General features: G+C 33.9%; 1 protein-coding gene across 1 annotated transcript in view; it reads left to right on the forward strand.

Annotated features, from left to right (window-relative positions):
• The first annotated feature begins 9,009 nt into the window (after positions 1-9,009).
• Positions 9,010-14,496, forward strand: part of VEGFC (vascular endothelial growth factor C) — a 41,639-nt gene continuing 36,152 nt past the window's right edge. Inside the window, exons 1-3 of the mRNA XM_017879144.1 lie at positions 9,010-9,069; positions 10,255-10,468; positions 12,070-12,260. Of these exons, the coding sequence (XP_017734633.1) occupies positions 9,010-9,069; positions 10,255-10,468; positions 12,070-12,260 (465 nt within the window). The remainder of the gene's footprint in view (positions 9,070-10,254; positions 10,469-12,069; positions 12,261-14,496) is intronic.

The following is a 14,496-nucleotide window of genomic DNA, read 5'->3' on the forward strand; positions in this document are numbered from 1 at the left end:
ACATCTCTTACTTTGATCTTCCTCCCCTTGAAGACACTCTAAGTAAATCCTTAAATACTATGGAAACAGGCTCTTTCTTTTTGGCTATAATGCATTGTGTTTAAATGTATGGAATGGTATTTGCTGTGATTGTTTTAAGAAAAAGGCTTGTTCATGCCTTTGAGAGCTCTGGACTACCAGATGCTTGGAATGTCTCAACTCTAGATGCAACTGATTCTTTGCCAAAACGAGGCAGATCAAGGATGGTGGCAACTGTTGATTTTTGTGTTGGCCCAGCATCTTGCGTAAGAGTGGCCATATTGTAACCACTTGGAAAATCAGTAAAACATCATGAGTCCCAGTTTCTGAAACTTTATTCTGTCTCCTGATTTCCTCCTTGTTTTCCAGATATATTTCCCCTCTGATAATCCTCTTTTTCTTTTTTGACTCTCTCTTTTCACTCAGTCTTTTCTAACAGGCTTAATGGATCCTGATTATCGAGGCCTCCAGATCCTAAAAAGATGTCCTTTTAGGGGAGTAATAAGGAATCTGATGACTTCACCTTGGAATTACCTTGCTTCTGAACACATCACACCTATTTGAGAAAAGGCTCACATGTTTGGCTTAATACTGGTCTTTCATATAACCCCTTGCAGCAGGTAGAAAAACGTTTTTCTAACTCTTCTATGTAAAGGGGCATAATTAAATAAAAAGAACAGAGGCAAAAAAATAAAGGGTTTCTTTGTAAATGGAAACATTAGAGGAAGAAAAAAATTAATCTCCTTCAAATAATAATAATAAATTCAGCTCAAGCCTAACGGAAAAAAAGAAAAAAAAATACAAATAAACTTGAGAAGAACTTAGGACAGAAACCTAGTATAATCAAGTACTGGACTGTTTGCATACCTTATTTCACAGTAACTCATTTCGTTGTTTCAGCAGTCTTCATATTTCAAATGAGGAAGTAAGCCTCAAAGGTTACAGAGATAGTATCTGGAGAAGGACAGATTGAAGCACAAGTGTATCATTGCCCAAAACACATGCATACGCTTAGTGTTATTTTATACCATACATGGATGGTCCTCCAAAGCTTGTTCTCTCTTAGAAAACCCAAAACTCTGTCAGACATTGTGTTAGATGTGTATCTTTGGATCTACATTGTGTTATCTTAAGTAGTGTGTACGTTTGATTGGGGAAATTTAGATTTCACAAATAATATCGGTTTTAAGTGAGTGAAAATATTAAAGTATGCTTTGAGAATTGAACCTATTACACAGTTTAATAAATATCCATTAATATAATTACTGCTGACATGTTTACTATAGTTTCCACTACATGGCTATTACTAACTATAGCTATATTTGAGTGTCAACGTATACAGTACTATGCTATGTTGACATACATTATTTAATGCCATCAAGTACCACAAGGTTTTTTTCAAAAGCATAATTGAAATTAGTCATAGAAGAAGAAAATGAAATTTCAAAAATGTTTGTATATCAATAATATCAAAATTTGTGCTGTCACAGGTATATGCCAAATAATATGCTTAGCATCAAGGTTAATTATAAAGCTGTTATAGTATGGTTTTAGCATGACGTCAGACAAAAGGATCAATGAAACAAATCCAAAAGTCCAGAAAAAGAACCAACAACATATGTAGTGAGGTGGTTCACAATAGAGAAAATGCATTATAAAAAAAGAAAAAAAAGCAGTACAAAAGTTATTATTTATACTCTTAGGCTGAAAAAGGCCTTTCTAAAAGTGAATATAAAATAAAATGAAAATATGTGTATGGCGGAAAGCACTGCAAACAAATTAAAAGACAATAAAATAGGAAATTATTTGCGATATACATAATGGATAAAAATGGACTAATACTCTTAAAATATTGCATGAGTACACTAATGAGAAACAAACCGGTGCTTCAGTAGAAAGATGGGCAAAGAACTTGAACTGAATATTAACAAAGAAGAGATATAAATAAATTCTACATATTGCATGATGGCAAAAGTGAAGGAAACTAATTCTTTTCAATCCTGGTGGGAGTATGAATTTGAACATCTATTCAAGGAAGATGTGGTATTGCAAGTTGAAAGGCCTCTAATACATGCTCCATTCAGATAGCCAATTCACTTTGGAATAAAATTTCCTATCCAACAGAAGTGATATAATTCTGTCAGGTATATGTATAAACTCATTGTGCAGCTGTCTATATAATGGTGAATATGAAAAGCAACCTATTCAGACAATAATAAAGAATTGATGAGATAATTCATAGTAAAAACAGAAACTAGCACAGAAAGGAATGTAATAAAACTATAAGATGATGATACAGATGTATAACTTAGATTTGAAAGGAAGTTCATGATTATGACAAAGTAGGATACAGAATTTATACACTACACACACACACACATGGATCATATATATTTAAAATGTAATATTTTCACAAAATGAAGTGTATATATAGATTGCATATGTGTGTGCATGTTGTGTTAAAAGTTAAAGATATGCAACACACAAAAAAAGTTATCTTCTCCAAATTACAGGATTAAGGTAATCATGCTCTTCTTTATACATTTCTGTATTTTAAAATTTAAATGATGAATATATGTAACTTTTTATAACCAATGCTAAATGTTCTAAGTAATCATACCTGAGCATTTTGGGAGGCCATATTATTAGCTCTCATTTTACCCTTTCATTTACTTCACTGCCCTGATTTCTGCATCAATTCCATTTCTGTTTATACACCCTCTGCTGATAAAAATGCATACTATGTCCATTAAAAGACATGTAGAGAATAAACTAGATTAATAAATTGCAGTAGTTCGTGTAATGGAAAACCATTCAGCAGGGAAACCAACTGCTTTACATGATAAGGTTGAGAAGAAGAATATTCAAACACTCAAGATTATATACTATAGGATTTCACTTATGTAAATTGAAAAACCAAAAACTACTTGTGTTGGTAGAAGTCAACAATTCTTGCTTACATTTTGTGAAGAGAAATGAGAATAAAGTTAGCTTCTAAGATGTGGTCAGTGTTCTGTATCTTGATCTAGATATGACTATAGGGATTTTTTCAGTTTGTAAAAATTCATCACACCATATACTCATGATTTGTTCACTTTATTAATTAGAAGGTTTTTTTTTTCAAAATGGCATCTTTAATATTAATACTACATTTAGCACTAAACAGCATTGACATAAATCGATCTTTAAAATATCAAAGAAGAAAGGAAATTTTACTAAACAGAAATATTTTAATAACATATTACACTTTTTAATTTCAAAAGAATTTTATGAATAAACCTTTAGGAAAAGGATATAAAGTTGTTTTTGAAATTATAGGCAAGCAAAGGAAAATAATTTTGAAATGTTTTATATTTACTTACCTAGGAATACTATGTCTGAACTGCTCCATTCTCTTCTCTTTGTGAAACGAAGGATCACTGTTGAGAAATGCCTACGTAAAAAGAAAATAATATGTTACCCTGGTCAATAAATAATTCTCCCTAGGAACATTTACTAAATCTAGTTGCTAGTGGTATTTTAGATTCATTCATTAACTCATTCTGACATTTCTACGTGATTTTACACGGTGAAATTCAAGCAAATTTCAACTTTCCGATGTGTTAAGAGGCTAATAAATTATCTATACAGCTAATTTATTGTATCTGACAAGGCCCACTCTTAACTTAACTGCAGGGTTTCCCAATAGCGGCACTGTTGACACATCAGCCTGGATAATTCCTTTTTTGTAGGGGAATGTTCTGTGCCTTGTAGAATGATTAGCAGCATTCCTGACCTCTACTCACTAGTGCCACGATTCTGAAAAGTGAACAAAAGGAGCAACAGGGAGACTGTGTGATTGGAAGGTGGGGGAGGATCTATCATTGGCAAATCAACTCTGATTTGAGAACCATTACTCTACTGTTCTGTATATTGGAATATTCAAGTAATCAATTTTAATTCCTTGGAATTGCCTTAATAGTCAGTGAATAATTGCATTTGTTATTTTGTTATTTTGGCTTCACCTGCATAGTACTGTTTTGCAATCATATAGGGAAAAGGTTTGAATTAATATTTCTGAAGTTATTTTGCCATTTGCCAAAGTGAAATCAATGAGGATCCCCTTCCAGAAAAGTCAAGCAAGTAGTTTTCCGTGCAGGAAATCAGTGCGTATGAAGTACTTTGTTTTCCAGTGTGTTGATTATGCAGAAGTAACTGATTGTCTACCTTGGTATTACATTAGAGAGTAAATGAATATTTAAAATCTCCTAAGAGCCTACTTAGATTTTGATTTTTTTTTTTGTTTAATAAAACAGAACTAAAACAAAGTTACTGAAAAAAATAAGATTTTATGCTGTTAATAGATATCAAAAGAGTCTGTTCTCTATTATGGCATTATTTTCAACATTTGCGATAGAATTTTCAGACACAAATTCAACTGAAAATTAAAATTTAAAATTTCCAATTAGAAACTTCCAATATTAAGCTGAAATATAAATATCTAATTCCAGGGTTCCCTATCGGTGGCACATCAGGTTGGTGTAGACACAGATGATGGGTGGCCTGAGGGTGAAAGAATCCTGACTCTCACGCCTTCACTGAAACATTAGGTAAAATGGTTTGCTGAGGTTATGTGAAACATTTACAAATCTTGATTCCTTAGAAGGATACATTTGAATTTCTGTATTTATTGATGACTCTCTGTCAAAGGGGGATTTTAAAAGTGAATTTTATAACTATGTATTAGAATTTTCCCCAAATCCAAAATTTTGTTTCTTCTGCCACCTCACCCGATTTTGCTTAAAAGAAAGTATTTTAATTAATTAGAATATATTTTTAAAATGTACAGATTTGCCCACCATAGATAGCTGAAGAAAACGAAAGAACCTGCAAGTTCACCTGTTATACAACTGTCATTTTTACATAGGAAAGAATGAGAATATGCAAGTTTCTTTGCTATTTTAGGGGAAGAATAACTCAGCAACTAATGGTAGTGTGCAGTTACTGACTTTGGTAACTACTTTATGAGAGATTAGTGCCAATTTATTATTTGTTTTCTTAGGACACAGAGATGATGTGTATAATGAAATTTTTGATAAATATTTCATTTTAAAACATTTTAGTAAATTTCTTATATTGTTAATCTGACCATTTGAGCAAGTAATCCTCCTTATGCTTTACCTTATAAAATTATCTGTTGCAATGTACATGTTTTCAAATATGAGGCATTACTGGAGTCAAACTTTTAAAGATAGTATATGGACAGTTAAAAAATTCATAAACTTTTAAAGATATTATATGGACAGTTAAAATTTATAAACATTTCTTGTTTTCCAGTTTGAACATTAGGTAATTTTTTCCCCTCTCCACCAAAATACAGATCTATTGGACAAGTAACCAGACTTGCCTATGACCCTTTGTGGCTACTTCATGAAAATATGATACAGGTTGAGTATCCCTATTCCAACACTCCAAAATCCAAAGTGCTCCAAAATATGAAACTCTTTGAGTATTAACATGACTTTCAAAGGAAATGCTCATTGAAGCATTTTGGATTTTGGATTTTTGGATTAACATTGCTCAACCAGTAAAATACAACTATTTCAAAAACATACAAACAAATCCAAAATCCAGAACACATTTAATCCCAAGCATTTTGGATAAGGCTTCTATTGTGATCAGATGTTTCTTTTGATCTATTCTTGCCTATTATTACAGTTCTGATTATTATTATTTGATAAGAGTATATGCTCCTGGGTAAAAGAACATTTTTCATAATTCAAGTCTATGCATTTCCACGTGATTTTCAACTTCATAAAATTATTAAATATGTCACATTTATATATAACATGGTCACTAACTTAAGAGAGTTGTTTGAAGAGACTGTTGGCACTGGTTTTATAGATTTTTAAAATATTTTTCTAGATTTTAAATTCCACTCATCAGCAAGTCCAGAACCATGAATGGTATTAATCCCAGTTGCCTCTTCTGCTTCCCACTTATTATTGACCCTCTGGGTATTACAAGTAGGACAACTTGCATGCACTTGCACCTTCTCCCTAATGGGCATCTGCACAACCCCTGGTCAAAGTAGAGAAACAAGAGAAAATTTAGGTTTTTTAAAAGATAATAACTATGCGTGTAAAACATAAAGTTGTCAATTCTCCCCTAAGTGCTCACCTCATGTTATGACTCTTCATAACCCAAAGAGAGCTATAGAGTGCAGGAGAAACCCCAAAACTCTTTGTCATCTTGTAATTTCTCCTAGAAAGAGATATCTTGTATCATCCTTATTCTGTTAAGTCAGAAGGGAATGCCTTTTAGGCATATGAATAATCAAGGAACGGAATGACTCCTGATTCTCTGTAGCTCCCTGACGTTGTCATTGCACACTCAACTTTGGCTTCCGTAGCATCATAGACTCCTCCACTGAATATCATATAGGTTGCTGTTTGCTAATGCATACATGCTGATGATTACTAGTAGTTACTAGTACCTCCTAATTGATTCATCCAAGTTGGAATGCAAAAATATATTAACTTTTACATTGGTTGAAGTTTTTATTACAGTTTAGTATCCATTTGTAAGGCACTTTCTGTTTTGAACTGCACCAAATCCTTTGAAAGATAAAGGAATGTATTGATATTCAAACAAATGGCCTCAATGTTCTAGCAAACAGTGGTGTATATAAGGCTCAAGAAAGCATTAAGAAGGAACTTGACTTTCATATGCATAACACTTCCACTTAAAGATTTTGGTATGTCCACGGCTCAGAACTCATTCTAGTTTACTGGGACCTCTTCATATTCTTCCAAACTAGAATGTGAATGTGAATGTGCCATGGTTAGGTGGTAAACAGTCCTGTCACTATTCACTGAGATATTCACTAAACAACCCTATCAGTTAGATGACAATGCTCACTTCCTAGGTTACTAGTCATTTAGAGTGAAAATGCAGAAGACAGATCTGAAGAAATACTGCCCCAGAACTTGGACAGTACTGAGGTAGAATAATGGTGTAAAAATTTCAATTTATCTGATAATCTCTGTACTGTGCATTTGTTCCCTAAAGATGTTATAATGACAATTCCACTCTGGCTACAAGAGTCATATTACACTCATATATCAAATGCCTATTTGAATCACCACAAAAACTCTATGAGAAAGATACTGTTATTTCCATTTTACAGAGTAAAATAAAGTCCAAAGAGATGAAGCCTAATCTTACTCAATTAAATATGATCTGGAGCAAAGATAGAAATCTGGGTCTTTTTAAAAATCCTTTAAGTTCTGGGGTACATGTGTACAACGTGCAGATTTGTTACATAGGTATACATGCGCCATGCTGGTTTGCTACACCTATCAACTAGTCATTTACATTAGTTATTTCCGGGTCTTTTGATACTTAAGCTTCTTTTCCTTCCACACCAGTATAATAATTACAATCTAGTGAGAAAAGGTGAATCAATTGCTCAATCTTCAAGCCATTTTTATTTCATTTGTCTGCCATAGACTACTTTTGTCAATGATTATTATAAATTAAATAATATATCAAAGGCATGCTCTGTGCAGAAATAGGAACAGTGAAGTAAATGAAAGGGTAAAATGAGAGCTAATAATATGGCCTCCCAAATGATCAGGTATGACTACTTTAAACATTTTGTTTTGGTTACAAAAAATTGCATATGTTCATCATTTAAAATTTAAAATACAGAAATATATAAAGAAGAACATGATTACCATAATCCTGTAATTCAGAGAAGATAAACTATTTTTTTGTGTTGCATATCTTTTACTCTTAACACTAGTTGCACACACATATGCAATCTATAGATAAATTTTATTTTGTGAAAATATTATATTTTAAATATATATATGATCCTTCTGTGGGTATGTAGTATATAAATTGTGTATCCTACTTTGTCATAGAATATATCATGAACCTCTTTTCATATCTAAGTTATACTTCTATATCAACATCTTATAGTTTTATTACATTCCTTTCTATGCTAGTTTCTGTTTTTAACATCAAATTGATCTCATCAATTCTTTATTATCTGTGCTCTATAGGTTTGGCTTTCTTTTTTTCTTTTTTTTTTTTTTTTTGAGATGAGTCTTCACTCGGTTTGCCAAGGCCTGGAGTGCAGTGGGCATGATGCTTGGCTCACCACAACCTCTGCCTGCCAGGATGTCAAGTGATTCTCCTGCCTCAGGCCCCCTGAATACGCTGGATTAGCAGACATGCGCCACCACGGGCCGCAGCTAATTTTTCCTTTAGTAGAGAGCAGGGTGTTCACGCGCATTGTCCGAGGGCTGGTCTCAAACTCCTGACTGGCTGCTCTGCGCCTGCCTTGGGGCTCGCCAAAAAGTGTTGCGGATTACAGGCCGTGAGCACTGGTGCCCAGTCATGCGTAGGATTTGGCTTTATATAGGTGCGGCGGTATTATGATAGACAGGGCCTGCAGGCAATGAATCGTTAACATACTATTGTGACCGAGACATTCATAGTCAGCTGCTGCTGTTGATAGGGCCAATTTGATTGCCAAACGTGAGATGGCTATCTAAAGTGGAGCATGTATTAGACGGTCTGTTCAACCTGGGCAGTACCGATATGTTCCTTGAACAGATGATTCAAACTTTATGGACTCCACCAGGATTGAAAAGAATTTTAGTTTCCTTCACTTTTGCCATCATAACAGATATGTTATTATGTTATATTTCTTCTTCTGTTAATATTGCAGTTCAAGTTCTTTGTCCATCTTTCCGTGTTGAAGCACCAGTTTATTTTTCATTAGTGTATTCATGGGCAATATTTTAATAATATTAGTTCATTTTCATCTACTACTAAATGTATCATTGCAAATAATTTCTATTTTATTGTCTTTTAATTTGTGCAGTGTTATTCTGCCATACACATATTTTCATTTTATCTTATATCACCTTTAAAAGGGCCCCTTTTTCAGCCTAAGAGTATATAATATAATAGCTTTTCTACTGTTTTTTTCCATGACGCATGCACACTTACAGACTGGCTAATCGAAGCTGCTTCAGAATAGCCACATCTAAAGCAAGAGTAATGACGTCATGACTTTTTAATGGCAGACTATTTTTTTTCCGCTTCTTAACGAGAGTACAAGACATGAAGCCTGTTCTGTTTAGAGACCAATTCTGTTTTACTTACCAAAATGAAGGCTCTGTGTCATGTCCATGGTGTGGGCACAGTATAGTTGAGTATAGATATTCATGCTAGTACGATAATAGCACACGCCAGTGACACATAACTTAGTAAGAGATTAAAAAGTATTTAAAATTGGTGATTTTTTTGTGCCATGTTGATTAGACAGTTCTTATTCTTCTACCTTTTTTTTTTTTTTTTTTTTTTTTTTTTTTTTTGAGACGGAGTGTTGCTCTGTCACCCAGGCTGGAGTGCAGTGGCGCGATCTCGGCTCACTGCCAACTCCGCCTCCCGGGTTCACACCATTCTCCTGCCTCAGCCTCCGGAGTAGCTGGGACTGCAGGCACCCGCCACCACCCCCGGCTAATTTTTTTGTGTTTTTTCAGTAGAGACGGGGTTTCACTGTGTTAGTCAGGATGGTCTTGATCTCCTGACCTCGTGATCCATCCACCTCAGTCTCCCAAAGTGCTGGGATTACAGGCGTGAGCCACCGCTCCCGGCGGTGGTATTAATCTTAATGATAAAATTTCCTCTGAAATATTGAGAGATTCTGCCAAAATATAAATCTTATTGTGACATTGTTGTTGAAATTCCTTTCTTCATGTGATTATTTGTTCTAAAATAGCTCCCATGAAAGTAAAATTCCTACTCTCAAGCATCCTGCTTAATTATATTGTATTGTTGCTGGTAGCTAAAAATAAAGCAAAGCATTAGAGCGGATTTCAGTGTAATTTTATCTGTTTAGGAGGGTGATACAAAGGAATAAATTTTCAAACATACAAATTGACCAATTATTTTAAAAAGCTATGAAGAAAACAAATAAGCTACTTGAAAATTATTTTAAAATTATATCACAAAATTTTTTTCCTAACAACCAAATATGTATTTTTAATTGTTTTGGTTCATACAAATTAAAATATAAATATAATTTTACCAAGGAAAGTGAAGTAATTTAGGAGTAATTAATAATATTTTTGTGAGGGAACAGAGCATAGATAATATTAAACCTAACCGTTTTAAAGTGCATTTGTTTCTAAATCCCTTAAGCTGGTAAGTCATTGATCTTGCATTTTTCTTTGACAGGCTTATGCAAGCAAAGATCTGGAGGAGCAGTTACGGTCTGTGTCCAGTGTAGATGAACTCATGACTGTACTCTACCCAGAATACTGGAAAATGTACAAGTGTCAGCTAAGCAAAGGAGGCTGGCAACAAAACAGAGAACAGGCCAACCTCAACTCAAGGACAGAAGAGACTATAAAATTTGCCGCGGCACATTATAATGCAGAGATCTTAAAAAGTAAGTGTGGGAGATAAAATATATAGTAAGCCTTATATATCAAACGAGTGGAAGTTGCCAGCCTGGTTCTTTAATTTCAATGTTTGTATCACCAAATACACCTTTAGGGCGGAAAGCAAATAGAAAGTAAAGAATTACTTCAAAATATAACATTTTGTGGTTTCACTTTGAGTATTAAGACGACTTCTTAAAATACAAGATAGAAAGATCCATGCATAACAACACACATTAATTTTTTCAGGCGATAGCCATTGGAAAATGTTTAAAACAGGTAGCTATATTTTTACACACCGTATATGTTTATTAATGTAAACATTCTTTATCGTATCACACAATGACACCTTAATTTCCTGTCTGATTTGGATTGAGAAAGGCTTCGTTTGAAATCGCCTTTTCAGACGCCACTGGTTGCTTTGCTACTTCATAGATAACTGGCTCAGAGTGGGGCTCAAGCTGATGAGGTATCTACCATAAAGCTTCACAGAAAATGATCATGTTGCATAAAATGTCGTAGCGTCAATTGGTAGAGTAGGACTGGGCACAGAGGCTCATGTCTGTAACCCGAGCCCTTGGGGAAGCTGAAGGGGGAGGATTGCTTGAAACCAGCGTTAGAGACCAGCCTGAACAACACAGCAAGACCTCATCTCTATTTAAAATAAATAAATAAATAAATAAATAAATAAATAAATAAATAAGGTGGTGGAGTAATTTAAAAACCTACTTGCCTTCAGTTGGTAGCTCTTAATCGCTTTAAAAGTTTGATATTGGAAAGTATTTTGAGAACAAAGGCAAACAAAATGGCTTCATGGTTGTATAACCAATAGTCTATGTCCTTTTCCAAAAATTCTATTTTAGGGGAAATGTGGGAGAAATAACCTAGTATACTTAGGAAATACACCATTTGTAATGCAGAATTTAAAAAGTCAACAGTATTATAGGTGAGCTACTAACTCATCAGAAACAAAATTCCAGAGGAGAGCTAAAAGGGAGAGGAAACATTGACTTTGCTGAAGAAAGTTCAGAATGAGTCCCAGTTGGTGGAAAATAGCCTTGCATTTCACTGCAATGCAGCTGCGGCCATGACATTACTCAAGGTTGCCAAATAGTCTGCCTGAAAAGGATTTTTGACTTGAATCTAAAACCATAGCTGTCTTCTCATATGCAACTCAGTTTTAAAGAAAAATAAAATTATATTTATATTTGCATTGAGAGCATGTAAATGGTCACACTATAAAGAATGAACTGACTCTCTCTGCACTTTTAATAAACTTTCATATATTAAATTACCATTTGCCTAGGAAACAAAAACTAAACATTAGTGTTGTGGGATATTGATGAACTTTTAATAAAGCGTAATGATAATTTTGCTCATTGCCTGGCTATAGAAATGAGCTTAAGAAAATATTCTTAGCTTGTCTTTTCAATGTTGTATCATATTCTTGTTCACAAGTCAATTTAGGATCCTATCAGCTGTCTCTTTAGTTATATATTGAACTTAAATGTTAAAATCTGAAATTGAATGTGAGTGACTTGCAGCTGCTGTGGGCTTTTTTATCTTGGTGGTTTCCATAAAACTTACTGGTTTTCCTATGACTTGACAGGTATTGATAATGAGTGGAGAAAGACTCAATGCATGCCACGGGAGGTGTGTATAGATGTGGGGAAGGAGTTTGGAGTCGCAACAAACACCTTCTTTAAACCTCCATGTGTGTCCGTCTACAGATGTGGAGGTTGTTGCAACAGTGAGGGGCTACAGTGCATGAACACCAGCACGAGCTACCTCAGCAAGACGGTTGGTATTGCCCATTCCTGCTACCCGTGAGAGCCCCCTCAATCAGAACCTTTCCCTTTAGGGATGATGTGCTTAAACTTCTGGTTGCTTTAAAGTAACTTGGTTCAGCTCAGAGTCTCCTATATTTTCTTTGGGGGAATGAAGTCAATTTTTTAGTATTTTGTGTTTTTGACAATACAGTGTCACAAAGAAAGTAATTGATGCTTTATTGCTTGGCAAACTCTTCATATGATGGAGTCAAAGCCTCATGAAGAAAACAATAAATATGCACATGTATATGTGTACATGTATGTATGTATGTGTGTGTTGATCTTTAAGAATAAACATTTTCATTTGGCAATAAAATACTTTGAAATGGGTAAGTTTTGGGATGGTGGAGATAACAGTGCAAAGTATGCATTGAAAGTGTAAAATTAAATGCGTGTGTTCTGTGAAACAGTGGTATGGTATTGAAATAAGCCATCTCACTGAACAAATTGATTGTCTTCCTGACAAAAGCAAAGGAAATAACTCTGACACTAGATCTCAGATGTTTTGAATAAACTGGGAAGTTTATCTCATTAAATGGTGAGCTTCTGATAACCAGGAAATGTCTCTTAAGGTTGGCTTTGAATCAGGGATTTTCAGACCAGACACATAAACCCGCTTTGTGGGTCTTCTGTGGTAGAGGAGGCTGGCTGTGGAACACGCGTATGTGCTGGCGATAACCGTGAGAGTGTTGTTTGAAACCGTGTGCACCTCTGGCCTCTGCACAGAAATGTTTGGAGAAATCCAGTCCTGTGGGTTGGGCTGAAGCAAACTTCTCCCGAAAGACAGAACTGTGGTTGTCCTCATGGCCTTTCCAAGCTGCTTTCAAGTTAGACTCACACACGTAAATCTGGCTAAATTCAGAACTGTTCTTTGACCTGGAGAATGAAAAATGAAATTGTTTGAAAGATGTGATGTTAGATTTGATTTTATGATGTGGTATGACAGAAAATTAACATTTTAATTTTATGCAAACTTAAGCTGATCTACATGGTTTTCACTAATAAAACCTACTCTTATTTCAATATAATATTAATAGAAACCAGAGTTAAGATTACTATCTCAATTCCATGAGCTACGTTTTTTCAGCTAGTTGGATATTTCTACAATTTTTACTGTTATGATCATTTGGCCTCTGAGTTTGGAGACATTGTCTTATTATACAACCCAAATTAATTGCTTTTTTTTTCCAAAAATTGAGTTTCTTTATATTGCTCAGCCACTTGATAAAGAAACAAGCCATTTTAGATTAAGACTTCCAAGAAGAAACAAAAAATAAATTATAAAACTAAATTTTCTATTCATCTTGCCTCTGCCTCAACTCTAAAGGTTAAAAAAAAATTTAAAATGATAGAAGCTTTGAGACCTTCTATCATTTCTATTAGTATCATAGTCAGTTAAGCTTAGCCAAATGAAGTTCATTCTGATTATTTCCTAAAAGCACAGCAAAATAATGTAGGGGTCATTCCAACATGTGTTCTCAAGGAAAACAGTATGACTCTAAATATAGTCATGCATTTAAAACTTTACCAGAAAATGTACAGTTGTGGGAACATGATAATATTTCAGTGGTGGACAAAATGTTAATATTTTTAATAGACTAATATATAATTGTGCTATTGGGCATAGCAAAAGTTATCCTTAGTTCATTTATCCTCCCTGAATCTTTATCAAACAACAATAAAATAAACAATAAGACATTATAGTTTTGTATTTACTATTCTAAATAAGTTAATACTCCTTTAACAAGTTTTATTGGTATATACTTCTTTTATCATAACCCTGAAATCAAACAGGATTCTTTAAAATCCTCTAAATTTTAGAACTACATACTTTAAAATAAATTCAATGGGAACACTTAGGCCAAGCATTTTTATTCATTTTTAAAACATATTAATAATTAAAACGTTGTTTTTATCTTCAAGCCAAACCCCTTAAGAGGAATTTTGGTATACTGAATCTCTTGACAAAAATATCATTTTCTTTTAAAGTTAGAGAAAATAAATATGGATGATTTAGGAATTGAAATATACAATTTTTGGAATGCTATTAATTTATATTTTAAAATAATTCAGTTAAGCAATATGATGTATTCTAGATTATATTCCTAATATGGTATTTGATTTAAATCAAATAGTAAACCAAGGTGCTTTGGATACTCTTTCCAACTGAGGACATAGCCTTCTCTCTGCTCTTCCTCTTTCCATTT

This window comes from Rhinopithecus bieti, unplaced genomic scaffold (assembly GCF_001698545.2).
Source record: "Rhinopithecus bieti isolate Rb0 unplaced genomic scaffold, ASM169854v2 scaffold_9996, whole genome shotgun sequence".
NCBI lineage: Eukaryota > Metazoa > Chordata > Mammalia > Primates > Cercopithecidae > Rhinopithecus > Rhinopithecus bieti.